Source organism: Heterodontus francisci, chromosome 13 (assembly GCF_036365525.1).
Source record: "Heterodontus francisci isolate sHetFra1 chromosome 13, sHetFra1.hap1, whole genome shotgun sequence".
NCBI lineage: Eukaryota > Metazoa > Chordata > Chondrichthyes > Heterodontiformes > Heterodontidae > Heterodontus > Heterodontus francisci.
Genome location: NC_090383.1, coordinates 65,997,049 through 66,023,322, shown reverse-complemented (window position 1 = coordinate 66,023,322; position 26,274 = coordinate 65,997,049). Strand labels below are relative to the sequence as shown.

Genomic DNA, 26,274 nt, shown 5'->3' with positions numbered 1-26,274 from the left:
TTCAAGGATGCTTGCAAGTGTGACATGCAGGTCCTAAATGTCGACTATTGCAGCTGGGAGTCACGAGCTGCAGTAAAAGGAAATGGCGACACATCCTGTGGACTGGTGTGCGCTACCACAATAAGCAGTTGCTACAGCAGCTTGGCAACAGGCGCCAACGTCAAAAACAACAACTCACAGCATCACTTGGCAGTTTCACATGCGGCACTTATGGCAGAACCTGCTCTCAAGAATTGGCCTTCACAGCCATCTTCAAAGGTGCACCAAGAGAAGACACCCTACCTAAATGGATTGTTGGCTGCATGTCCATCATCTTCTGTAGATGGAAGGATGTCAACCAAAATTTTCCTATCTTCATAGGTCAAATACAATACGTTGAGAGGGGAAGTGAAGACTGGCAAAGAGAGAATATGGGAATAGAATGGCAGTTAACATAAAAGGGAGCCCAAAAATCTTCTACTGCCATGCAAATAATAAATGCATATTAAGACATGGGGTGGGCCCTATTAGGGACAAAGAGGGTGATATATGCTTCGCGGTGCAGGGCAAGGCTAGATTATTTAACGGTTACTTTGTATTGGTGTTTACTAAGGAAGGGGATGCTGATAAAATATCAGTAGAAGCGGAGATGGTAGAGGTCCTGGATGGGGTGAAAATTGATGGGAAGGATGTACTGGAAAGGCTGGCTATGCTTAGAGTGGGTAAGTCGCCTGGTTCGGATGGTTTGCATCCCAGGTTGCTAAAGGAAGTGGGAGTCGAGATAGCAGAAGGGCTTGTCATAATCTTCCAGTCTTCCCTAGATATGGGAGAGGTGTCAGATAATTGGTGAGTGGCAAATGTTATTCAAGAAAGGGTGTAAGGACATTCCTAGTAACTACTGGCCAATCAGTTTAACATCAGTGGTGGGTAAGGTTTTGGAAACAATAATCAGGGAAATAATTAACAGGCACTTGGAAAGTTTTCGTTAAGGAGAGCCTGCACAGGTTTGTAAAAGGCAGATCATGTTTGATTAACCTAATTGATTTTTTTTGATAAAGTAACAGACGGTTGATGAAAGGGAAGCAATGGATGCTCTCTACATGGATTCTAATTAAATTTTGATTAAAATACCACATAAAGGGCTGGTTAACAAAATTGAGGCTCATTGAATAGGAGCATCAGTGTCAGCATGGATAAAAAAATTGGATTAAGGACAGAAAGCAGCAAGTCATGGTAACTGGTTGTTTTTCAGACTGGAGGATGGTAGACAGTGGTGTTTCCTAAGGTTCAGTGCAAGGACCACTGCTTTTTTTCATACATATAGAATGATGAACCACCCGTGGATAACAAAGGATGTTAAGGAGAGTATCAAATCAAAAACAAATGTGCACAAGGCAGCAAAAGCTAGTGGCAGGCCAGAGGATTGGGAATTTTTTTAGGAACCAGCACCGGATGACTAAAAAACTAATAAAGAGGGAGAAAATTGATTGAGAGTAAATTGGCAAGAAGTATAAAAACAAACAGTAAGAGTTTCTATGGGTATATAAAAAGGAAGACAGTAGCTAAAGTAAGTGTGGGACCCTTAGAGCATGAGACTGGGGAATTAATAACAGGGAACAGGGAAATGGCAGATAATTTAAACCAATATTTTGCATTGGTCTTCACGGTGGAGGACACTATAAACATCCCAACAATAATAGATGAGCAAGGTGTAAATGGGAGGGAGGAACTTGTAGCAATCTCTATCACGAGGGAAAAGGTGCTTGACAAACTGATGGGACTAAAGGCAGACAAGTCGCCAGGACCTGATGGCCTGCATCCAAGGGTTTTAAAAGAAGTGGTATCAGAGATAGTGGAGGCATTGGTCGTAATATACCAAAACTCACTGGATTCTGGTAGGGTACCAGTGGATTGGAAAACTGCTAACGTGATGCCCCTAGTCAAGAAAGGAGGGAGACAGAAAGCAGGAAACTATAGACCAGTTAGCTTAACATCTGTCATTGGGAAAATGCTAGAGTCCATTATTAAGGAAGAAATAGCAGGACATTTAGAAAAACATAATGCAATCAAACAGAGTCAACATGGTTTTATGAAAGGGAAATCATGTTTGACAAATTTGTGAGTTCTTTGAGGATATGACAAGCAGAGTGGATAAAGGGAACCAGTAGATGTAGTGTATTTGGATTTTCAGAAGGCTTTCGATAAGGTACCACATAAAAGGTTATTGCACAAAATAAGAGCTCAGGGTATTTGGGGTAATGTGTTGGCATGGATTGAGGATTGGCTAACACACAGAAGGCAGAGAGTCTGGATTAATGGGTCTTTTTCAGGTTGGAAAGCCGGAACTAGTGGGGTGCCACAAGGATCGGTCCTAGGGTCTCAACTATTAACTATCTATATTAATGACTTGGAGGAAGGGACAACGTGTAGTGTATCCAGATTTGTTGACGATACAAAAATAGGGTGGGAAGGCATGTTGTGATGAGGACACAAAGAATCTGCAAAGGGATATAGATAGGTTAAGTGAGTGGGCAAAAACTTAGCAGATGGAGTTCAATGTGAGAAAGTGTGAGGTCATCCACTTTGGAAGGAAGAATAAAAAGGCAGATTATTATTTAGATGGAGAAAGACTACAAAATACTGCAGTACAGAGGAATCTGGGTGCTCTTGTACATGAAACACAAAAAGTTAGCATGCAGGTGCAGCAAGTAATTAGGAAGGCAAATGAAATTATGGCCTTTATTGCTAGGGGATTAGAGTTTAAAAATAGGGAAGTCTTGTTACAACTGTACAGGGTGTTGGTGAGGCCACACCTGGATCCTTGGTGCCTGTATTTAAGGAAGGATATACTAGCATTGGAAGCAGTTCAGAAAAGGTTCACTAGGCTGATTCCTGGGATGAAGGGGTTGTCTTATCAAGAATGGCTAAACAGTTTAGGCATTTTTCATTGGAGTTTAGAAGAATGAGAGGTGATCTTATTGAAGCATATAAGATTCGAAGGGGGCTTGACAGGGTAGATGTTGAGAATATGTTTCCACTGGTGAGGGAATCTTGAACGAGGGGACATAGTTACAGAATAAGGGGTCACTTGTTTAAAACTGAGATGCGAAGGAATTTCTTCTCTGCTGGTGGTAAATCTCTGGAATTCTCTACTTCAGAGAGTTGTGGAGGCTAGGACACTAAATGTATTTAAGGAGGAGGTAGATATATTTTTGAAATCTCGGGGAGTCGAGGGTTATGCGGAGCAGGCCCGAAAGAGGAATTGAGGCCTGGGACAGATCAGCCATGATCTTATTGAATGGCGGGGCAGGCTTGAGGGGCTGAATGGCCTACCCCGGCTCCTATTTCTTATGATCTTATGTAAGTGACTCAGAAATTGGAATACTGAGTAAAATTTCAAAATTTGTCAATGATCCAAACTTGAGGTGTGGCAGACAGTGAGGATACCAATCAACTTCAACAGAACATAGATAGGCTAGCAGAATGGGCAGACAAGTGGCAGATGGAATTTAATACAGAGAATTGTGAGGTGATGTATTTTGGCAAAAGGGATAGGGAGAGGCAATATAGACTAAGTGGCACAGTTCTAAAGGGTGTAGGGGGCCAGAGGGACCTGGTGGTTCATGTGAATAGATCTTTGAAGGGGGTAGGACATGTTGAGGGAGTAGTTAGCAAAGCATATGGGGTCTTGGGCTTCATAAATAGAAGTAATGAGTACAAAGCAGGGAAGTTATGCTCAACCTTAATAAATCTCTGGTTAGGCCACAACTAAAGTATTGCATCCAGTTCTGGTCACCACACTTTAGGAAGGATGGTAGTTCCTTGAGAGAGTGCAGAGGAGATTTATCAGAATGGGTTCTAGCGATGAGGGATTTTAGCTGCAAGGTTAGGTTAGAGAAGCTGAGGTTGTTCTCCTTGTCGCAAAGGCGATTGAGGGGAGATTTGATAGAGGTGTACAAGATTATGACGGGTTTAGATAAGGTAAACAAAGAAAAGCTGTTCACATTAGCTGATGATACAAGGACCATGGGACACAGATAGAAGATTTTGGGCAAGAGATGCAGGCGGGATGTGAGGAACAACTTTTTCATGCAGTGAGCAGTAATGACCTGGAACACGCTATATACAAAGATGGTGGAAGCAGAAACAATGAATGATTTCAAAAGCATTTGCTGGAAATAAATTTAGTTAGAGCGGGTGAATGGGACTGAATGGTGTACAGAGAGTCAACATGGACACGATGGACTGGAGGCCCCCTTCTGTGCGCTAATGACCCTGCAACTCATCCCAGTTACCTCCTTGCTCTTTCTTCCTGCAGACCTATTCCTTTTTATTTCACTTAATTTGTTTGTTAATCCATTCAGCATTATGCTTGTCTAATGAAGATCCAGAGAAATTACATGGTAAGTAGGGAATGCAAATTTTCCAGCTGGCACATGCAGTTTCTAAGGGTCCTATAGTACCAGAGCAGCACTCAGACTGATCCAAAGTTGCAGTCCTTTAAATTTCCTACTGAGGTGCTCCAAGAAACAGTGATCCATTTTTACATTTTGTTGGTGACATCATTGGAGTAGCCAAGCAGGAAAAGAAACCAGACACAAGGATTTTCATGATTTGTAAATTGACATTTTAAAAAAATGACCAGCAAAATTAGCGATATTTTTTTCTATAAAATAGGGGGAATTGAACAATTTGAAAAGCATGTTGTTTGATGTTCAATGTGATACCGATTTTGTTAATGGAAGATGTCAAATCACGAAAGGTTTTCAGAGTTAATAGTGAAAGCTTGTCTTTGCTGGTAAGTGAATTGGAACAAGGTGCCATAGACTCAGGCTTATCATGAAAACAAGGTTAGAAGAACAACTTTCGCGTGGGGTTTCTAGAACATAAAATGACTTACCATAAGTGGATATTGAACCAGAGACTATAAAAGGGCATTGGGCAGCACAGTGGTGCAGTGGTGGGGCGGCACAGTGGCGCAGTGGTTAGCACCGCAGCCTCACAGCTCCAGCGACCCGGTTTCAATTCTGGGTACTGCCTGTGTGGAGTTTGCAAGTTCTCCCTGTGTCTGCATGGGTTTTCTCCGGGTGCTCCGGTTTCCTCCCACAAGCCAAAAGGCTTGCAGGTTGATAGGTAAATTGGCCATTATAAATTGCCCCTAGTATAGGTAGGGGGTAAGGAAATATAGGGACAGGTGGGGATGTGGTAGGGAATATGGGATTAGTGTAGGATTAGTATAAATGGGTGGTTGATGGTCGGCACAGACTTGGTGGGCCAAAGGGCCTGTTTCAGTGCTGTATCTCTAAACTAAACTAAACTAAACTACTTGAAAAAGAAAAACATAATGAAAAAGAGTAGGGAAATGTGCATAGCTGCAATTAAGCAACTAACGCACATGATGAACCAAATTGCCACCTCTTGTGTGATAAAAGTAATGATTCAATGAAAAATGTTGATTTCTATTTCAAAGTGTGTAGACTTATGAAGTTTTTTTTCCCTTTTCATGTTACAGTTCTGGACATTATGTGGGAATGCACTTACACCCAAAAGGGGAATGTTTGGTAAAACTGGTGACCTTCAAACCATTCTGTGTTTAGCGTGTGCTAAAGATGAAACTACATACTCTGGTGCATTAAATGGCGATATTTACGTCTGGAAAGGTCTAAATTTGGTCCGCACAATTCAGGGAGCTCATGGAGTAAGTAAAACTGATACACAGTACATTTTGTTTCCTTCAGTATGACAATATATTAGTCAATGGATTTGGTTGCTGTTTCAATCAGAAAATAAATGGCAAGTACATGGTTTACATCTTTCTGAACATTTTCAAAGAATTTTTCAGCTTTTAGAGAACAAAATGATTGCATTCTGCCACTTCTCACCTTCTCGTCCTACTTAAAGCAGTGTGCACATTTTGAAGATCATGTAACAGCATGGAATGGCTGCTGAAGATGAGTGTAGCATCACTGAGTGCCAAGAATACATTCTGTTTACATTTAGTACCACAGCATGGTGTACACTAAATGTTTTTTGACAACTGCAAATGTGTTTAGAAAAATGAATTAGGCATGGAAGCTTTGAATTTTCCTTCATTTAATCTAAACTTACTTTGCTCCATTACTACTTGGTGCATCACACATATCTATCTTCCCTTACTTTTACCCCAGGTAAAAGAACATGTGTTATCTGCTACATATCAAAATAGCTGAATGGATTGCAACATTTTATTTCAAAATGTATTGAAACGTATAGTATTTCAGTGGGAAAATGCCTTTCAAAAATGTCAACATTTACTGCAGTAAGGAGGGATGATATCTTAGAAGGTTCCTCAAATTAAGCCATATGGGTAGAACTTGGCTGGGAGTGTACTACAGGCCTCCAAACAGTCAGGGAGAGATAGAGGAGCAGATATGTAAGCAAATCTCAGGGTGATGTAAAAATAATAGGGTAATAATAGTAGGGGATTTCAACTTCCCCAATATTAACTGGGATAGTCTTAGTGCAAAAGGCTTAAAATGGGGCGGAATTCTTAAAGTGCATCCAGGATAGCTTTTTGAGCCAACATGTAGAAAGTCCAACAAGAGAAGGAGCGGTACTGGACCTAATCTTAGGGAATGAAGCCGGACAAGTGGTGGAAGTGTCAGTGGGGGAGCATTTTGGGGATAGTGACCATAACTCTGTCAGATTTAAGGTGGTTATGGAAAAGGACAAAGATGGACCGAAAATAAAGGTACTGAATTGGGGGAAAGCCGATTTCAATGTGATAAAACAGAATCTGGGCAAAGTGGACTGGGAGCAGCTACTTGTAGGAAAGTCTACATCAGATCAGTGGGAGTCATTCAAAGAGGAAATAGTGAGAGTTTAGAGCCAACATGTTCCCTTAAAGGTGAGGGTAGGACCAATAAGTGCAGGGAACCCTGGATGTCAAGGGATATAGAGGAGTGGATAAGGAAAATAAAGGAGGCTTATGGCAGATTCAGAGGGCTGAAAACAGAGAGGCCCTCGAGGAGTATAGAAAGTGTAGGGGTGGGGGGGGGGGGGTACATAAAAAAAATTGGTTGGGAGAGCGAAGAGGGGGCATGAAAAAGCACTGGCGGGCAAGATAAAGGAAAATCCCAAGGCGTTTTATAAGTATATTAAGGGCAAGAGGATAACCAAGTCAAGAGTAAGGCCTATTAATGACCAAAGTGTCAATCTGTGTGTGGAGCCTGAGGACATAGGTGAGGTTTTAAATGATTACTTTTCATCTGTGTTCACTATAGAGAAGGATGATGTAGGTGTAGAGATCAGGAAGGGGGTTGCGATATACTTGAACAAATTAGCATTGAAAGGGAGGAGGTTTTAGTGGGCTTAAAAGTGGATAAATCCCCAGGCCCAGATGAGATGTATCCCAGGCTGTTTTTTGAGTCAAGGGAGGAGATTGCAGGGGCTCTGACAAATTTTCAAATCCTCTCTGGCCACAGGAGAAGTGCCAGAGGACTGGAGGACAGCAAATGTGGTACCGTTATTCAAGAAGGGTATTGGGGATAAACCAGGTAATTACAGGCCAGTGAGTCTAACATCAGTGGTAGGGAAACTATTGAAAAAAATTCTGAGGGACAGGATTAATCTCCATTTGGAGAGGCAGGGATTAATCAAGAATAGTCAGCATGGCTTTGTCAGGGGGAGATCATGTCTAATCAATTTGATAGAATTTTTTGAGGAGGTGACTAGGTTTGTAGATGAGAGTAAAGCAGTTGATGTAGTCTACATGGACTTCAGGAAGGCTTTTGATAAGTTCCCGCATGGGAGATCAGTTAAAAAGGTAAGAGCCCATGGGTTCCAGGGCAATTTGGCAAATTGGATCCAAAATTGGCTTAGTGGCAGGAGGCAGAGGGTGATGGTCGAGAGTTGTTTTTGCAAGTGGAAGCCTGTGACCAGTGGTGTACTGCAGGGATCAGTGCTGGGACCCTTGCTGTTTGTAGTGTACATTAATGATTTAGACGAGAATATAGGAGGTATGATCAGTAAGTTCGCAGATGACATGAAGATTGGTGGTGTTGTAAATAGTGAAGAGTAAAGCCTTAGATTCCAGGGCAATATAGATGGGCTGGTAAGATGGGCAGAGCAGTGGCAAATGGAATTTAATCCCGAAAAGTGTGAGGCGATGCATTTTGGGAGGACTAACAAGTCAAGGGAATATACAATTGGATGGTAGGACCCTAGGAAGTGCAGAAGGTCAGAGGGACCTTTGTGTACTTGTCCATCGATCACTGAAGGCAGCAGCACTGGTAGATAAGGTGGTTAGGAAGGCATATGGTATACTTGCCTTTATTAGCCGGGGCATAGAATATAAGAGCAGGGAGGTTATGATGGAGCTGTACAAAACGCTTGTTAGGCCACAGCTGGAGTACTGTGTACGGTTCTGGTCGCCACACTATGGGAAGGATGTGATTGCACTGGAGAGGGTGCAGAGGAGATTCACCAGAATGTTGCCTGGGTTGGAGCATTTCAGCTATGAAGAGAAACTGGATAGCCTATGGTTATTTTCCTTAGAGCAGAGAAGGCTGAGGGGGGACCTGATTGAGGTATGCAAAATTATGAGGGGCATAGATAGGGTAGATAGGAAGAAATGTTTTCCCTTAGCGGAGGTGTCAATAACCAGGGGGCATAGGTTTAAGGTAAGGGGCAGGAGGTTTAGAGGGGATTTGAGGAAAAATGTTTTCATCCAGAGGGTGGTTGGAATCTGGAACGCACTGCCTGAAGGGGTGGTAGAGGCAGGAACCCTCAACATTTAAGAAGTATTTAGATGAGCACTTGAAATGCCATAGCATACAAGGCTAAGTGCTGGAAAATGGGATTAGAATAGATAGGCTTTATGGTCAACACGGACAACGTGAACTCTATGACTCTGACCTACAGTACCCTGCATGCCTGTATGTGACAGACATTACTTTTAAATTCCTGTCATGCAACACTAAATGCAAAGCCATCCGTTGGTACCTTGTCTCTGCACTACGATTCCACATCCAGTCCAATTTACAGGCATTGGTCATTAGATTATTGTGGCACAACTGCAATCTTAACATAATATGTGTTCTATGTCAAGTGTAACTGAAGTGGAAAAAAAGACCCACTAGCATCCTGATCAAGTACTCTTGATATCAGTTGCCTGAAAAGCACTCTCTCCAAAGAGCTGACAACTAGCCTGAACCTAGAGTTTGGAAATATTCTGTAATAGCCGCCTTGTCTTTCTCCCTCTCTGCCCTTAACCTCTCGCTGTCTACCCCCTCTTGCTTTCACCATTCCCTCTTGGTCTTCCCATTCCCCTCTTGCTCCCCTCTTCACTTATCCCCTCCCATCTGCCTCCTCTTGCTCCTCTTTCCTGTTCTCCCCTGGGTCCAATTGTCATCTGCGTCCAATTATCCCCTTACACTCTAAGCCTGCTTACTGTACTTGGTGTTGACAGCCTGCGTATAACACAACAACTTACCAACTAATGTGTTAGTAAAATAGGTATGCCCTGTCACCTATCAACATTCCTTACAAAATTGCTGTTAATTGTTTTTGCTATTTGTAATAGCCTGTGAGTCTGTAGGTGGTACTTTAATAGGATCTTTTCCATTTAGAGCACAGTCCTACATATTTGTTAGTTTCATAACAACATAAGAAAAAGAAGCAGTAGTAAACCATACAGCCCATCGAGCCTGCTTCGCCCTTCAATATAATCATGGCTGATCTTCGACTTCAATTCCACCTTCCCACCTGCTCCCTATATCCCTTGATTTCCCCCTGAGAGACCAAAAAAATGTCTCTCAGCCTTAAATGTATTCAACAATGAAGCATCCACAATTCTCTTGGGTAGAGAATTCCAAAGATTCACAATCCTTTGAGTGAAGTAATTTCTCCTCATCTCAGTCCTAAATGATCGGCCTCTTATCCTGAGACTGTGCCCCCATGTTCGAGATTCATCAGCCAGGGGAAACAACCTCTCAGTGTCTCGCCCCCTCAGAATCTTGTATGTTTCAGTGAGATCAACTCTCATTCTTCTAAACCCCAGAGAATATTGACCCAATTTACTCAGCCTCTAATCATAGGATAACCCTCTCATTCCAGGGACCAATCTAGTGAACCTTCGCTGTACTGCTTCCAAAGTAAGTATATCCTTCCTTAAATATGGTGACCAAAATTGCATACAGTATTCTAGGTGTAGTCTCACCAAAGCCCTGTACAGTTGTAGCAAGTCATCGTTATTCCTGGACGCCAATCCCCTTTTAATAAAGGCCAACATGCCATTTGCCTTCTGTTATGACCAGGTGACATAGGGGTCTAGGGGTTCCCTCTCAGCCTTTGCCTGGTTTAACTGTAACAGGGTTTAATTTTAGAAACACTGTTTTTAGCTCCCCCTCAGTGAATCCTTGTTAACTGCTTTCCAGTTGTAAGGCAAAGAAATCAATTAACCAGGTTTTCTTAGATTTAAACAAGAAAAAAGGAACTTTATTAATCTTAAACTCTAATTTGGGTAACGACTACGAATACACGATGTGACCACACTAGCATGCATATGCGATAAACATGTCGTGCTGTCTCTTACCCTGACAAGATGTGGATCACCACTGTCCAGCCCAATCTCTGTTAATTGAATCAGTGAGCAATTCTTTTGTCTCTCCAAGCACTATCTCTTAGGATGCAATTGTCCTCCAGCCAAGTGTCTGGTGATCTCATGTAAAACAAGTAATTTCTTCACTCCAGCAACAGTTTAAAATTAATGTTCATATGAAGAAATTAATATGCCTCATTCTTGGCAGGTGGGGGTCTTTATGGCACTTCCTAAATGCTTGCTTTATCAGCATGTTAGCTTTTTGTGTTCCTTGTACAAGTACACCTAAGTCTCTCTGAATATCAACATTTACAAGTTTTGCAACTTTTAAAAAATATTCTGCTTTTCTATTCTCAGTACGAAAGCGAATAACTTCACATTTCCCTACATTAACTCCATCTGGCACCTTGTTGTCCACTCAATTAACCTGTCTATATATCTTTGTAGCCTCACTTAACCTGTCTATATCTCTTTGCAGCCTCTTTGTGTCCTCCTCACAGCTTGCATTGCCACCTAGCTTTGTATCGTCAGCAAACTTAGATACATTACTCTCAGTTTAGTTTTTTTTTTTTAGTTTAGAGATACAGCACTGAAACAGGCCCTTCGGCCCACCGAGTCTGTGCCGACCAACAACCACCCATTTATACTAACCCTACAGTAATCCCATCTTCTCTATCACCTCCCTACACTAGGGGCAATTTACAACGGCCAATTTACCTATCACCTGCAAGTCTTTGGCACGTGGGAGGAAACCGGAGCACCTGGAGGAAACCCACGCAGACACAGGGAGAACTTGCAAACTCCGCACAGGCAGTACCCAGAATCGAACCCGGGTCCCTGGAGCTGTGAGGCTGCGGTGCTAACCACTGTGCCACTGTGCTGCCCTGTCTCTTTGTCTCTTTGTCTAAGTCATTAATATAGATTGTAAATAGCTGAGGTCCCAGCACAGATCCTTGCGGCACTCAGTAGTTACAGCCTACCAACTTGAAAATGCCCATTTATCTGTACTCTTTGCTTCTTGTTCATTAACCAATCCTCTATCCATGCTAATATATTACCCCCAACTCCATGAGCTTGCGTATTAATATTTTGTGTGGCATCTTATCAAATACCTTTTGGAAATCCAAGTACACTACATCTACTGGTTCCCCTTTATCAACACTACTAATTACATCCTCAAAAAAATTAATACATTTTTCAAACACAATTTGCCTTTTGTAAAACCATGTTGACTTTGTCTGATCATACTCTAATTTTTGAAGTGCATTGCTAAGACTTCCTTAATAATAGATTCCATCACTTTCCCAATGACTGATGTCAGGCTAACTGGCCTGTGGTTCCCTGTTTTCTCTCTCCCTCCTTTCTTGTTACATTTGCTAACTTCCAGTCGGCTGGGAGTGTTCTAGAATCTAGGGAATTTTGGAAAATCATAACCAACACATCCACCATCTCCTGTAGCTACCTCTTTTAGAACCCTAGGATGTAGGTCATCAGGTCCTGGGGATTTATCAGATTTTAGCCTCTTAAGTTTCTGCAGTACTTTTTCTCTGCTGATATTAATTACCTTTAATTTACTCACACTTATTAGCCCCTAGGTTACCTTCTATTTCTGATAAGTTATGTTAGAATCTGGAATGCGCTACCTGAGAGTGTGGTGGAGTCAGATACAATCAGGGATTTCAAAAGGGAATTGGATAAGCACCTAAAGAGAAAAAATTTGCAGAGCTACAGGGAAAGGGCAAGGGAGTGAGACTGGCTGAGCTGCTCTTGTAGAGAACGAGCACGGGCATGACAGATGGAATGGGCCTCCTTTTGTGCTATAACCATTCTATGATTCTTAAATACTGCCTTATTCTGTGCAAAGCATTACGTTGCAAGACGCCCTTCCTCTAGGACTGCTAACAATTTCTTCGTACATGCATTTCCTTTTGTAAAAAAAAAATCAGACAGTTCATGACTTGCATCCAGCTATTTAATTTTAGAGATTTCCTTGCACTCCAGTATTTGTTTCAAGCCAGCAAGGTTAATGTGGAGTGTACATTATCCCACAATGAACGATTATCTACATAACATTCAATGGGTATACTATCTTCAGTACGCCCGTTGTACAGAATGCACTTAAAATTTGAGAAATAGAATCCTATATCCACTGCCTCCACAAGAGTCAATATTTCAACAGCCAAAGTACTTTGAACAGCCCTTTTTATTTTCTTAGCTTCTCAAACTAAAGGACAAAATTTCCCATTTTCGCCTGTAAGAAATATTATGAAACCAGCTATGCGAGTGTACCCATCAGAAAGATTAGCATGTGAAGCATCACTAAAAATGGCTAGTTTCATGTTCTTTGGGTCACCTTAGGATGGAAACTTAAATACACATTTCTCCAATGTTTTATTTGCCCTTAAAAATTCTCAACTTTCGGGTGTTTTATCATAGTACTTGACACCAATGCATCAAAACTAGCATCTGGTCTGGTCTGACTGCCCAACTAGTTCTACTGACTAATCAAGCTTCACAATTGTTCTGCCTCTTCTTCAGATATAACATCACCTTTCTATGATGACCTAGTATGATTAACTAGAATGGGAGTAACACTCTCTAAATAGGATTGTTGATTTAAAGTTATTCCAGACCTACTCTGTTTAATTTCTAAACCAATATATTTAGAAGCCCCACAAGCCTGACTCCCAATTTTAAATTCTACTCTAATCTTATTAATAACACATTTCTCAAATTTTACAGTGCCACCCCATAAGAAATCATCAACATGCATCATGAAGATGCCTGAAAATTTTCCTTTATAATGCCAGTAAAATATTGTGGAATCTGCTTTAGGTGGAACACAAATTATATTCTGCAAAACTGATCTCGCCGAAGAGTATCACACCCTGGCAGCATCATTCAGGCCATAGATACGTTTGCATAGTTTTCCTTCTGCATCTGCTGCCTCTTTGGGCAGTTTCAGCAACACTTCTCTCTGAAAAGTATCACCCTGCAGAAATGTGGCTTTTATGTCGATTGATCTACACTCCCTTGCATATGTGGCCAAAAGAGTTAAGAAGATCTTCGAGATTATTTTTCCAGTTGTGGGAAAGTCCATGCCAACATCTGTATCACCCAGTAGTTCTTCAAATCCCCAAGCAACTAGCCTCGGTTTAGCCTTATAAGTCCCATCGGCAAGGATGTTTTACCGTACAAATCCACCAATGTGACAAAGCTGGTTGCCCTTTATCTGGTACCTCTGAATAAACTCCCAACTCTCTCCAACTATCTAATTCTCTTTGTTTTACCATCAGTTTATCCTAAAGTTTATTGGCAGCCACCAAAACTTCACAGTCATGAGGACTTCTGCTTCTAGTTCGATTGCAAGATTGTTCTGTGGCCTTTATTTCATTGTGTAATGTATTCAAGCTATGGCCTCTACTTGCACTTTTATGTTTGTTGGGACTACTCCTGTGAAATCACCCACTTGCACTATTGGAGTGCCTTTCTCTGGTACGTGATCATTTTCTGACACAAGGGTCACTTCCAGATCCATTATCAGTAATTGCACTGCACTTTCTTACTCCCCACTCTTTCACCCCATTCTGCCAGTCTGTGGAGCTCGCTTCCTGGGCATCATGCTGAACAATTAACCAATATTAAGTTTTTCTGCACGTCCCACAATTGTCGTATCCCTCCATTCACGAGACCCCTCTGGAGTATATGTCATTTTGAGCACCCAATCTGAGCAATTGGTCTTTGGATGTGATCATTCTATCCTGTGTGGCATGATCACTCACATTACTACTATCTAGCCCTTGATCTACCATATTCTGTTCCCAGGACCTTCATCACAAAACACATGAGCACTTGAAGTACAAGATGCCTCATTTACTTCTACCAGCTGCTCAGAGTCCAAGATTTTGTAATTAACTCTGAGTAATAATGAATGAACCTTAACAGTTTGATTGCCATTTTTAATAAATACTCTCTTATCATCACGACCTATTACTTTACCAGGGCCTTTCCATTCCCTATAACCCACTCTTTTATAATACAACAAATCTTCTGTCTCAGATGGTCTTATACGATGCCTCTACAAATTTTCTACAAGACCTCAGCCTTGATGAGAGCCTGCTTCCTTCCCTGTATGTAAAGCATTCAAATATACGGAAAAAAATTAACTAATTGTAGTACCTTCTAGAGCAGGAGGACCATTGCACAGCACAGAAGGCAATTTGCAATTTTGCCCATCGAGTAATTCATAGGGATTATGCCCTCCAACTAATTGGAGTGAATTCTTTGCATGAACTGCCCATGCCAGGGCAGTTGTCATCTTGCAGTCTGGTTGATCAGCTAAAATTTTTTGCAGCATTTTATCGATCACCATATGATTCCTTTCAGAGTCCATTGCTGAAAGGACTTTCAGCTGCAGTATTTATGACCATAATGTTCATGTTTCCACACGTGTCTCTGAACTCATCATTGGCAAGTTCCCCTCCAGTATTAGTCAGAAACTTCATTGGTGCCCCAAATCCTGTCCTTATCCATTTCTCCATGATTTTGTCTATAATATCTGTTTGTCCTTACCATGTGTTATTGCAGAAAGACTAAATCTGGTTGCTAGGTCTAGAAAATGTAGAATGAAAATATTTCTGTCTTTGTCCTGTACCTTTAGATCCATGGCAACTACCTTATTAAAGTCACGTGCTAATGAAGCCTTATACTAAGATGTGGCAGTCCTTGATGCTTTTGAAAGATTTCACACTTCTCACTAATCTCTTTGATTAGCCTCATATCAACTGCATGGACACCTTTTACCAGGATTTTTAACCTTTGACAAGTAGGGTGAGCAAATTCTCTGAATAACTTTAAGACAATTTTCTTTTTTTCCTCTCTAATTCTTATAACCTGATGCCATTAATACGTATCCAATACTCTGATGAGAAACAACATTTTTGTTAAGGGAATGCAATAATGTAATGCAAATCTACTGACTTTTCCAAAAGTAATTGCCTTATCATGCTCCATGTCAAGTTTCATTTGTGCCTTTTTCGTAGAAGATTTACCTAACAGCATTTGTATTTCACTAGAGACTCAGTACTTATAAATGGCTTAGAACATAAGAACCAGGAATAGGAGTAGGCAATTCAGCCCCTCGAGCCTGCTCCACCATTCAATACGATCATGGCTGATCTCATCTCGTCCTCAACTCCACTTTCCTGCCCATTTTCCATATCCGTTCAACCCATTACTATTTAAAAATCTGTCTCTCTCCTCCTCAAATTTACTCAGTGTCCCGGCATCCACCGCACTCTGGGGTAGTGAATTCCACAGACTCACGCCCCTTTGAGAGAAGTAATTTCTCCTCATCTCCGTTTTAAATCTGCTACCCCTTATCATAAATCTGTGACTTCGGTTGCCCCACCAGAGGAAACATCCTCTCTACGTCTACTTTGTCAATCCCCTTAATCATCTTATATACCTCAATTTGATCTCCTCTCATTCTTCTAAACTCTAGAGAGTAAAGGCCTAAACTGCTCAATCTCTCTTCATAAGACAAACCCTTCATCTCTGGAATCAATCTAGTGAGCCTCCTCTGAACTGCATCCAATGCAACTACATCCCTCCTCAAGTAAAGGGACCAAAACTGTACACAATACTCCAGGTGCGGTCTCACTAATGCCTTGTACAGTTGCAGCAACACTTCCCTACCTTGATACTCTATTCCTTTAGCAATAAATGCCAAAATTCCATTTACCTTCCTTATTACCTGCTGCACCTGCGCACTAGTTTTCTGCGATTCATGCACGAGGACACCCAGATCCCTCTGCACTGAAGCACTCTGAAGTTTCTCTCCATCTAGATAATAATTTTCCTTTCCATACTTCCGACCAAAATGGATAACCTCACACTTATCCACGTTAAATTCCATCTGCCAAATTTTGGCTAACCTAGCCATATCCATTTGTAAATTTCTTATTTCTTTATTGCAACTTACTATCCCACCTATTTTAGTGTCATCTGCAAATTTGGCTATAGTACCTTCTATCCCTACATCCAAGCAATTAATATAGATTGTAAATAGTTGCGGTCCGAGGACCGAACCCTGTGGCACCCCAGTAGTTACATCTTGCCAACCAGAAAAGGACCCATTTATCCCTACTCTCTGTTTTCTGTTGGTTAGCCAATCCTCTATCCAAGCGAATAAATTGCTCCTAATCCCATGTGATCTTACCTTGTGTATTAACCTTTTGTGCGGCACCTTATCAAATGCCTTCTGGAAGTCCAGATATACTACATCTACAGGATCCCCATTATCCACTTTACTTGTTACATCTTCGAAGAACTCTAGCAAATTAGTCAAACACGATTTACCCTTCATAAAACCATGCTGACACTGGATTGCGTTTTGACTTTCTAAATGTCCTGTTATTACTTCCTTAATAATGGATTCTAACAATTTCCCAACGACAGATGTTAAACTAACTGGTCTATAATTTCCTACTTTCTGCCTCCCTCCCTTTTTGAATAAGGGTGTTATATTAATATTTTTCCAATCCTTTGGAACCTTTCCCGCACCCAGGGAATTTTGGAATATTATAACCAATGGATCCACTATCTCCGCTGCCACTTCCTTTAAGAACCTAGGATGTAGGCCATCAGGCCCTGGGGACTTGTCTGCCTTCAATCCCAATAGTTTGCTCAGTACTTTTTCCCTAGTGATGATGATTGTTCTAAGTTCCTCCCTTTCTATAACTTCTGCATTGCCTGTACTAGTGTCCTCCACCGTAAAAACTGAGGCAAAATATTGATTTGGTGTCTCTGCCATTTCTGTGTTCCCTACTATTAACTCCCCAGTCACATCCTCCAAGGGACCAACATTCACTTTAGCTGCTCTCTTCCCTTTTATATACTTATAGAAGCTTTTGCTATCCGTTTTTATATTTTGCGCCAGTTTTCTTTCATAATTTACCTTTGCTCTTTTTATTACCTTTTTGGTAACCCTTTGTTGATCTTTAAAAGTTTCCCAATCTTCCAGCCTGCCATTGGCCTTTGCAATATGGTATGCCTTAGCTTTTGTCATTATGTTATCCTTAACTTCCTTGCTTAGCCATGGATTTTATTTCCCCTTCTTACAATCTTTCTTCCTCTCTGGAATATATTTTAGTTGGGAGGAATTGAATATCTCCTTAAGCATCTGCCACTGCTCATCAACTGTCCTAACTTTTAGTCTTCCTGCCCGGTCCACAAGGCCAAGTATGTCCTCATGCCTATGTTTAACCTTTGTTTAACTCCAGAATGCTAGTGTGGGACTCCAGTTTCTCACCCTCAAACTGAATTTGAAATTCTAGCATGCTATGATCACTCTTCCCTAGAGGATCCTTAACTATGAGATCATGAATTAATCCCACCTCATTACTTAATACCAAATCGAGAATAGCCTGCTCCCTGGATGGTTCCACAACCTATTGCTCCAAAAAACAATCTCTAATACATTTAATGAACTCTCCCTCAAGGCTACCCTTGCCAATTTGACTAATCCAGTCTATAGGCATATTAAAATCACCCATGATTATTGCCGTACCTTTCTTACAAGCCTCCAGTATTTCCTGGTTTATACTGTGCTACTGTTTGGGGACCTATAGATTACTTCCACCAGGGACTTCTTTCCCTTGCCATTTCTTATTTCTACCCAGACCAATTCTATGTCTTGATCTCCAGTGCCTATATCATTTCTCACTACAGCACTGATCTCTTCCTTTACTAACAAAGCTACACTACCTCCTTTTCCTTCCTGCCTATCCTTCCGAAATACAGAGTACCCTTGGATATTCAGTTCCCAAACCTGGTTTCCCTGCAACCACATCTCAGTAATTGCCACTATATCATATCCATTCATCTCTATTTGCACTGTTAACTCATTTATTTTATTCTGAATGCTTAGTGCATTCAGATACAAAGCTTTTAAGTTTGTTCTATTATCAAATTTCCCTACTCTTGCACGATTCCTTGGTGCAATATGACAGTCACACATTCTGTCCCTACCTTTTATTTTCTGGTAACAATCAGCCTCATCATTAACCTGCACTCCTACCTTCTCCTTTAACTTTGACTTACTAATTTTCCATGCAACTGAACCCTCCGCCCCCCCCCCCCCCACTATTTAGTTTAAAGCCCTATCTACAGTCCTAGATATGTGATTTGCCAGGACTCTGGTCCCAGCATGATTCAGGTGGAGCCTGTCCCATCGGAACAGCTCCCTCCTTCCCCAGTACTGGTGCCAATGTCCCATGAATTCGAATCTGTTTCTCCCACACCAATCTTTAAGCCACACATTTATCTCTTTAATCTTATTGACCCTGTGCCAATTAGCTCATGGCTCAGGTAGTAATCTGGAGATTATTACCTTTTTGGTTCTGCTTTTTAATTTAGCCCCGAGCTGCTCATATTCCCTCAGCAGAACCTCTATCCTCATTCTACCTATATCGTTGGTACCTACGTGGACCACGGCAACTGGATCTTTCCCCTCCCACTCCAAGTTCCTCTGCAGCCCAGATGAAACATCCTGAACCCTGGCACCACGTAGGCAAAACAGCCTTTGGGACTCTTGATCCTGGCCACAGAGAACAGCGTCTATGCCCCTAACTATACTATTCCCGATTATGACTACATTTCTCTTTTCTCCCCTCACTTGAATGGCTCCCTGTATCACGGTGCTATGCTCAGTTTGCTCATCCTTCCTACAGTCCCTGCTCTCGTCCACACGGGGAGCAAGAATCTCGAACCTGTTGGACAAGGACAAGGGCTGATCAACCTACTTTCTGGATCCCTCTACCTGCCTCACTCATAGTCACATCCTTTTGTCCCTGACCACTGGCCGAATTCAAGGTAGTTAATCTAAGGGGTGCGACTGTCTCCTGAAACATAACGTCCCACTAACTCTTCCCCTCCCTGATGTGTCGCAGTGTCCGAAACTCAGACTCCAGCTCATCAACTCTGAGCTGGAGTTCCTCGAGCAGCCAACACTTGCGACAGATGTGGTCACTAAGAACCACAATGGGGTCCACCAGCTCCCACATCATGCAGGTACAACACATCGCCTGGCCCTGCATCTTTATTTTATTTAATTAGATTTTAATTTTTTTTTAAATTTCCAACTGGTCTTTAGTTTTTAATCTGTAAAGTATTTCTCCTATTCACCTTTAATCTGAAATCAACTTAGAATAGGTAATTCAACTCGCAGTTACTTACCAACCAATGGACTTACGGTTTTCCTGTGATGTCATTCTTTGTTTTTTTCACTCAGTTTTTGCTCCCTTAAATTACCCAAAAATTAGATTATTTACATTAGGAACCTTGATTCCCTAAAACAAAATACTACTTACAGTATTAAAAAAAGAACTGTCGACCTTTCTCTTTAGTTATTTAGAGCTATTTAGAGTTATTCCCGAACAGCTGTTACTCACCAACTAATCACCTTGCAGCTTTCCTGTGTCACTGTTGACTGTTTTTCAAAACTCAAGCACTCGCTGAGTGAACTCTTGCTATCTCTCCCGCTCTCTTTGTGCTCCAGCTCCGATCTCGCTATGTCCCGCTCGCTTACTTAACTACTTTACACGGAATTACAGCTCTCTTTAGTGACCTCAATGTTTTGTTATCACCAACCCTAAAGTAAGTTGTTCTTTTGTATTCCTTAACCTTGCGTCAATGTGCACTACTTAGTGAATCAAGATTGCATTTTAACCAGTCTGTTCCACGTACTGTTGAAGTGCAAGCACTATCTAGCACTGAACAGTTAAACAAGTCTGTGACTAATACATACATCACAGGACTAAAAATCCTTGCAAACAGAATGATTTGTTCAGATTCATCATTATCTTCATCCTCTTCCTCAGAATTTTCAGCATCATGTGTCATTTCGAGGACCCTGCCTCTCTGTTTTGGGCAGTTCATCACATAATGATACTCTGAGACACACTTGAAGCACCTATTAACTGTTCCTTTGGCATTCCTGGGATTTATTCATCAGTTATTACTATTCTAGTTCTGTTTTCTGCTGTAATAGCCAGCGCTGCTAAAGGTGCTTCCATCCTCATTCTGCCTATCTTTAGACTTTCCATTATAATGATGCCTACGTTAAAGCCTGGCTACCCGACCCGAACCCGACTAGATGTGTTGGGTTCGGGTCGGATCTATATTCCGAGTCCAGCATTCGGGCTCGGGTTGGGTTCGACTGGACAGTGCTGCTTCCAGGAACTCTCAGGATCCCCACAACTTCATCTGCAGGAATAGCCTGCTGCCAGAACAGATGAACGGGATCACTAGTACCACCATTTGGACAAGGTAGGGCACAATAACTTGTTTGATATCATTGAATTTATTGCAATATTCACATCGGGTCAGGCGCGAAAAAAAATAAAGGACTTGGGCCTGGGTCGGGTTCGGGTTGGCTGTGGTTGGGTCGGGCCCAGGTCGGGTTTCAATTTTATACCCGAGCAGGCCTTTAGCCTGCCTCCAGCGTCTGCACTATTTTGAAATCTGGCTATCATTGAGTCCTGTATTCTTTGTGTCACCGCAGAATGTCCCATTTGCTTCACGAGGGCTGAAGGAAATGACTTTTTCAAGGCAGCAGACATCTGATCCAACTGTGTCTCGCTCTCCGAGAACTGAACATTGTAGCAGTAGACTATCCATATGAGACACCTTAGCACAAACCATCCAATTTAAATACTAGTACTGATCCAGGGATTGCCAATTTGAATTTCATCAGTCTTTTATACAATCTGTTAAGGTCCATGATATATTCCTCCATAAAAAGACCACCTGTTTTCCAGAATCTATCAAAGTCTGATGATGCCTCATAGACATTTAACAAATCATCTTTCTTGTAAATTTCATCCAAGAACTCTAATAGAAGCTCCAAAACTTCTTCATCACTATCCAACTGATAGGCATCCAGCTCATGTTACTACTTCTTTTACTTCTGGTAGGAAGGCCATACCTCATTTCCTTTTTGGTAGGGACGTAAGCCGTGTCCACAGATCTACTTCATTCTTCTACTGGTCATATAGTTCAGACTCTGAGATCATCCGAGGGTAATCATACCATGATAATTTACAATTGTATTTTGCCATTTCTCATAACAGTTACTATCGTGCCGTTTTCAGTCTACATTTTATTTTCCTTAGCTTCCATCCTTCACCTTTAGGCAACCATTCTCTGCTACCATGTTCTGTGGTGAAAGGTAGAATTGGAACCAATCTTTACTCACTTTTATATTTATTTACAGAATTACACATGGCATGCATGCACTCGCTAACCCAACAACTACAGTTTTAGTCTGTGTCCATTTATTTATTATATCTGTGAATCTCCAGTTAATGACCATCATCTTCTTACAATTAAACGCAATTAATATGCAATTAACACTCAACATGGTCTAAGAAAGGTTAATGTGATTGCTCTTCTATTCCTCTCGAAATGAACCCCAATGCTTTGTTAGCACTTTTTATGGCTTTGTTAACTTTATTCCTCCTACCAAAGTACACCATCCAGCACTTACCTATATTGGAATTCATTTGATATTTACCTGCCCATTCTACAAGTTTGTTACTGTCTTCTTGTATTTTGTCGTCTTCATTATTAACTCTACCCATTAATTTGGTCTCATAGCAAATTTTAATATTGTACTTCTGACTCATGAGTCCAAATCATTTTTGTAAATGGTGAACAATGGTGGTCCCAGCACTAGTCCCTGTGGAACACCAGTTTCCATTCTGCGCGTGTCTGAATAACCCTATCAATGCAAGTTATTTTCTTATTTCTTGCATTAATAGAGCCTTTCTTTGAAGATAAAGTCCACTGCAAATCAAAATCTAAAACACTAATTCCCTGGCAGATTCTTTGCCATTAACCAGTACTATACTGTATCTAATTGAGGCAGGCACCTTAGCACCTTAGCACCATTTGAAACTGGAGAGAAGCTTTTCATGTTCTTTGTCTTCAGGGCCTTACAGCATTGCTGGTAATTTGCCATTTTCCATCAACCCAAAAAACTGATGAACTAATGACTAATTGAAAGCCAATTTGTGCAGATCCACAATAATGAGATATCGATTGGAGTATATCTCAGGGACGACTGAATTGCTTAGGTCATCTATGGAAATTCTGTCATTGAGCCCAGCTAGTAGAAGACCAACTTGACAGTGTGGCTTCAACCACACAGTGCCTTCTAGAGATGCGATTCACTTCAATACAATGGGGACTAAATTGGATGGCACCTGAAAATGAGCATGGGGCCCGGAATGCATGATTACCCCATGCCTGTTCAATGTGATGCTGGCAGCACACCAACCTCATGTCATTATTCCTGTCATTTCAGTTCAGGTCTCACAGATGCATCCATACCTTTTTTTATATGTAGATCCAAGGGGGCAATGCTCGTTTGCATAGTGCCAACCATGCAGACATACATCGATTCCCTGGGGGAAGGCAGTGCCACTGGCTGCTACCTGTACAGCCCACGCAGCGCTGCTCATTGATATTATTTAAGAAAGCCACACAGGTAGCAGGCCCTGGCACTGCCAGCCCCTGGGGAATTGATGTAGCTTGTGTAGCGTTGCTAGAAAGTGGTGCTACACCAACAAATTTCTTTCCCCCATAGAACCTGAAAAACTCAAGGAGCTGCATGGAATGAACCAAAGTTGTAATAAATTGACATTAAGGATCCTGACCTCCCCCTACTTTGCAAAGCTTATCCTTAAAAAGGACCTTGGCTATGAGTCTTTAGGTTTTTGCAATTAACAGTGTGACAGCCACAATGTGAATGCTCCTTCCATGGCTTTAACCAACTCTATGCCAGTCAACAGATGGTTAGTTCTATATGGCAGGAGGCTTTAATGGTCTCAGACAATGCATACAATGAGTGCGGTGGGGCACTCAAACCCACCAAATGCTAGTATCCTTGTGTGTTAAACCAGAATTCAGAGACTCCTCTCAATGCAGAATTACATGTGTAACTTGCTTCAAAATTTTTATTTGTTTGATAGTTTATCAACTAAATCCACTTACTTACCAATAACAAATACTCACCAATAACAAATGCTCACCAATGCCCAGTTTGGGTTTCAACAGGACCACTCAGCTCCAGACCTCATTGCAACTTTATAAAAAACATGGACAAAAGAGCTGAATTCCAGAGCTGAGGTTAGAGTGACTGCCTTGACATCAAGGCAGTTTTTGACAGAGTATGACATCAAGGAGCCCTAGTAAAATTAAAGACAGTGGGAATCAGGGGAAAACGCTGCACTGGCTGGAGTCATAGCTCTCACAAAGGAAGAATGTTGTGGTTGTTGAAGGCCAATCATCTCAGCCCCAGGGCATCGCTGCAGGAGGTCCTCAGGGCACTTGACTAGGCCCAACCATCTTCAGCTGCTTCACCAATGACCATCCCTCCGTCATAAGGTTAGAAGTGGGAATGTTCACTGATGGTTGCAAAGTGTTCAGTTCCATTCGTAGCTCCTCAGATAAAGCAGCCAGACCTGCGCAACATTCAGACCTTGGCATAAGAGAATCCAACCATCTCCCCATGACATTCAACGACATTACTATCGCTGAACCACCATCCAACGTCTTGAAGGTTACCATTGACCAGAAACTTAACTGGACCAGCCATATAAGTACTGTGGCTACAAGAGCAAGTCAGAGATTTGGAATTCTGCAGTGACTAACTCATCTCCTGGCTTCTCAAAGCCACGATCTACAAGGCACAATTCAGGACTGTGATGGAATACTCTCCACCTGCCTGGAGTCCAAGCCTGAATGTTGTCCAGTTCTTGTTGCATGCGGGCACAGACTGCTTCAGTATCTGAGGAGTTGTGAATGGAACTGAATACTGCAATCATCAGCGAACATTCCCACTTCTGACCTTATGTTGGAGGGAAGGTCATTAATGAAGCAGCTGAAGGTGGTTGGGTCTTTTTCCAAAAGACAAAATAAACACTTAAAGCATTATTTCAAGCAAGCCTGATAATTATTTACATTTTTTCACAAGGCGATACTTGTGAACATTGGCACATTAGCATAGTGGTTATGTTACTGGACTAGTAATCCAAAGGCCTGAACTAATGATCTGGAGACATGAGTTCAAATCCCACCACAGCATCTAGGGAATTTAAACTCAGTTAATTAAATAAATCTGGATTAACAAGCTAGTATCAGTAATGGTGATCATGAAATTACTAAATTGCCCAAAAACCCATATGGTTCATTAATGTCCTTTACAGAAGAAAATCTGCTGTCCTTATCAAGTCTGGCCTATATGTATTTCCAGACTCTCAGCAATGTGGTTGACTCTTAACTACCCTCTGAAGTGGCCTAGAGAGCCATTTATTTGTATTCAAGAAGGCAGCTGACCACCACCTTCGCCAGCGCCATTATGGATGGGCCTTGCCAGTGAAGCCCACATTCTGTGAATGAATAAAAACACAAAAGCAGCTATTATAGTTTATTTGTTGATTATTAGAAAATAAATTAGATTACTTATAAAGAAGATGTTGCTGTTGATAGTTTAATTCAAAATCCCTCTCTTCTGAACCTTATTTGAAATTTAAAGATTTTCAAATTTCTAAAATCTTGATTATGAAGATCTCAGCATTTTAAATAAGAAATTTACAAATGGATATGGATAGGTTAGGTGAATGGGCCAAAATTTGGCAGTTGGAGTTTAACGTGGATAAGTGTGAGGTTATCCACTTTGGTCGGAAGATTAGAAAGGCAAATTATTATCTAAATGGAGAGAAACTTCAGAATGCTTTGGTACAAAGGGATCTGGGTGTCCTCGTGCATGAATCGCAGAAAGCTAGTATGCAGGTACAGCAGGTAATAAGGAAGGTAAATGGAATTTTGGCATTTATTGCTAAAGGAATAGAATATAAAAGTAGGGAAGTGTTGCTGCAACTGTACAAGGCATTAGTGAGACCGCACCTGGAGTATTGTGTACAGTTTTGGTCCCTTTACTTGAGGAGGGATGTAGTTGCATTGGATACCGTTCAGAGGAGGCTCACTAGATTGATTCCAGAGATGAAGGGTTTGTCTTATGAAGAGAGATTGAGCAGTTTAGGCCTTTACTCTCTAGAGTTTAGAAGAATGAGAGGAGATCAAATTGAGGTATATAAGATGACTAAGGGGATTGACAAAGTAGACGTAGAGAGGATGTTTCCTGTGGTGGGGCAATCTAGAACTTGAGGTCATTGTTTTATGATAAGGGGTAGCAGATTTAAAACGGAGGTGAGGAGAAATTACTTCTCTCAAAGGGTCGTAAGTCTGTGAAATTCACTACCCCAGAGTGCGGTGGATGCCGGGACATTGAGTAAATTTGAGGAGGAGATTGATGGAGCAGGCTCGAGTGGCTGTATTGCCTGATCCTGCTCCTTGTTCTTATGACCTTATTTTATGAACTACCTTTTCCTCATTTATGGCATTTTATGTTTATGAAAAACTGTATGTCAGCAAACTCACTAATAATGCACTAATTTTTTTCAGTTTCCACACATCGGGAGCATTTCAGAAATTTGTGTGTTCCAAACATGTGACTTCTATCCATTCATTTTAAAAAGAGAAAATTTATGGTAAAATGCTTCAAGGCAAGAGCATAAAGATAGAACTGGTTGATGATGGGGAAACCAGTGGGGAGAGGTATCAGGGTGCATAAGGGGCTGCCAATTGGTCTG

General features: G+C 41.4%; 1 protein-coding gene across 1 annotated transcript in view; it reads left to right on the top strand.

The window, feature by feature from the left end:
- The window catches only part of LOC137376798 (echinoderm microtubule-associated protein-like 6), a 741,885-nt gene that overhangs the window by 212,623 nt on the left and 502,988 nt on the right, over positions 1-26,274 (top strand). The window contains exon 6 of the mRNA XM_068045814.1: positions 5,492-5,677. Within this exon, the coding sequence (XP_067901915.1) occupies positions 5,492-5,677 (186 nt within the window). The remainder of the gene's footprint in view (positions 1-5,491; positions 5,678-26,274) is intronic.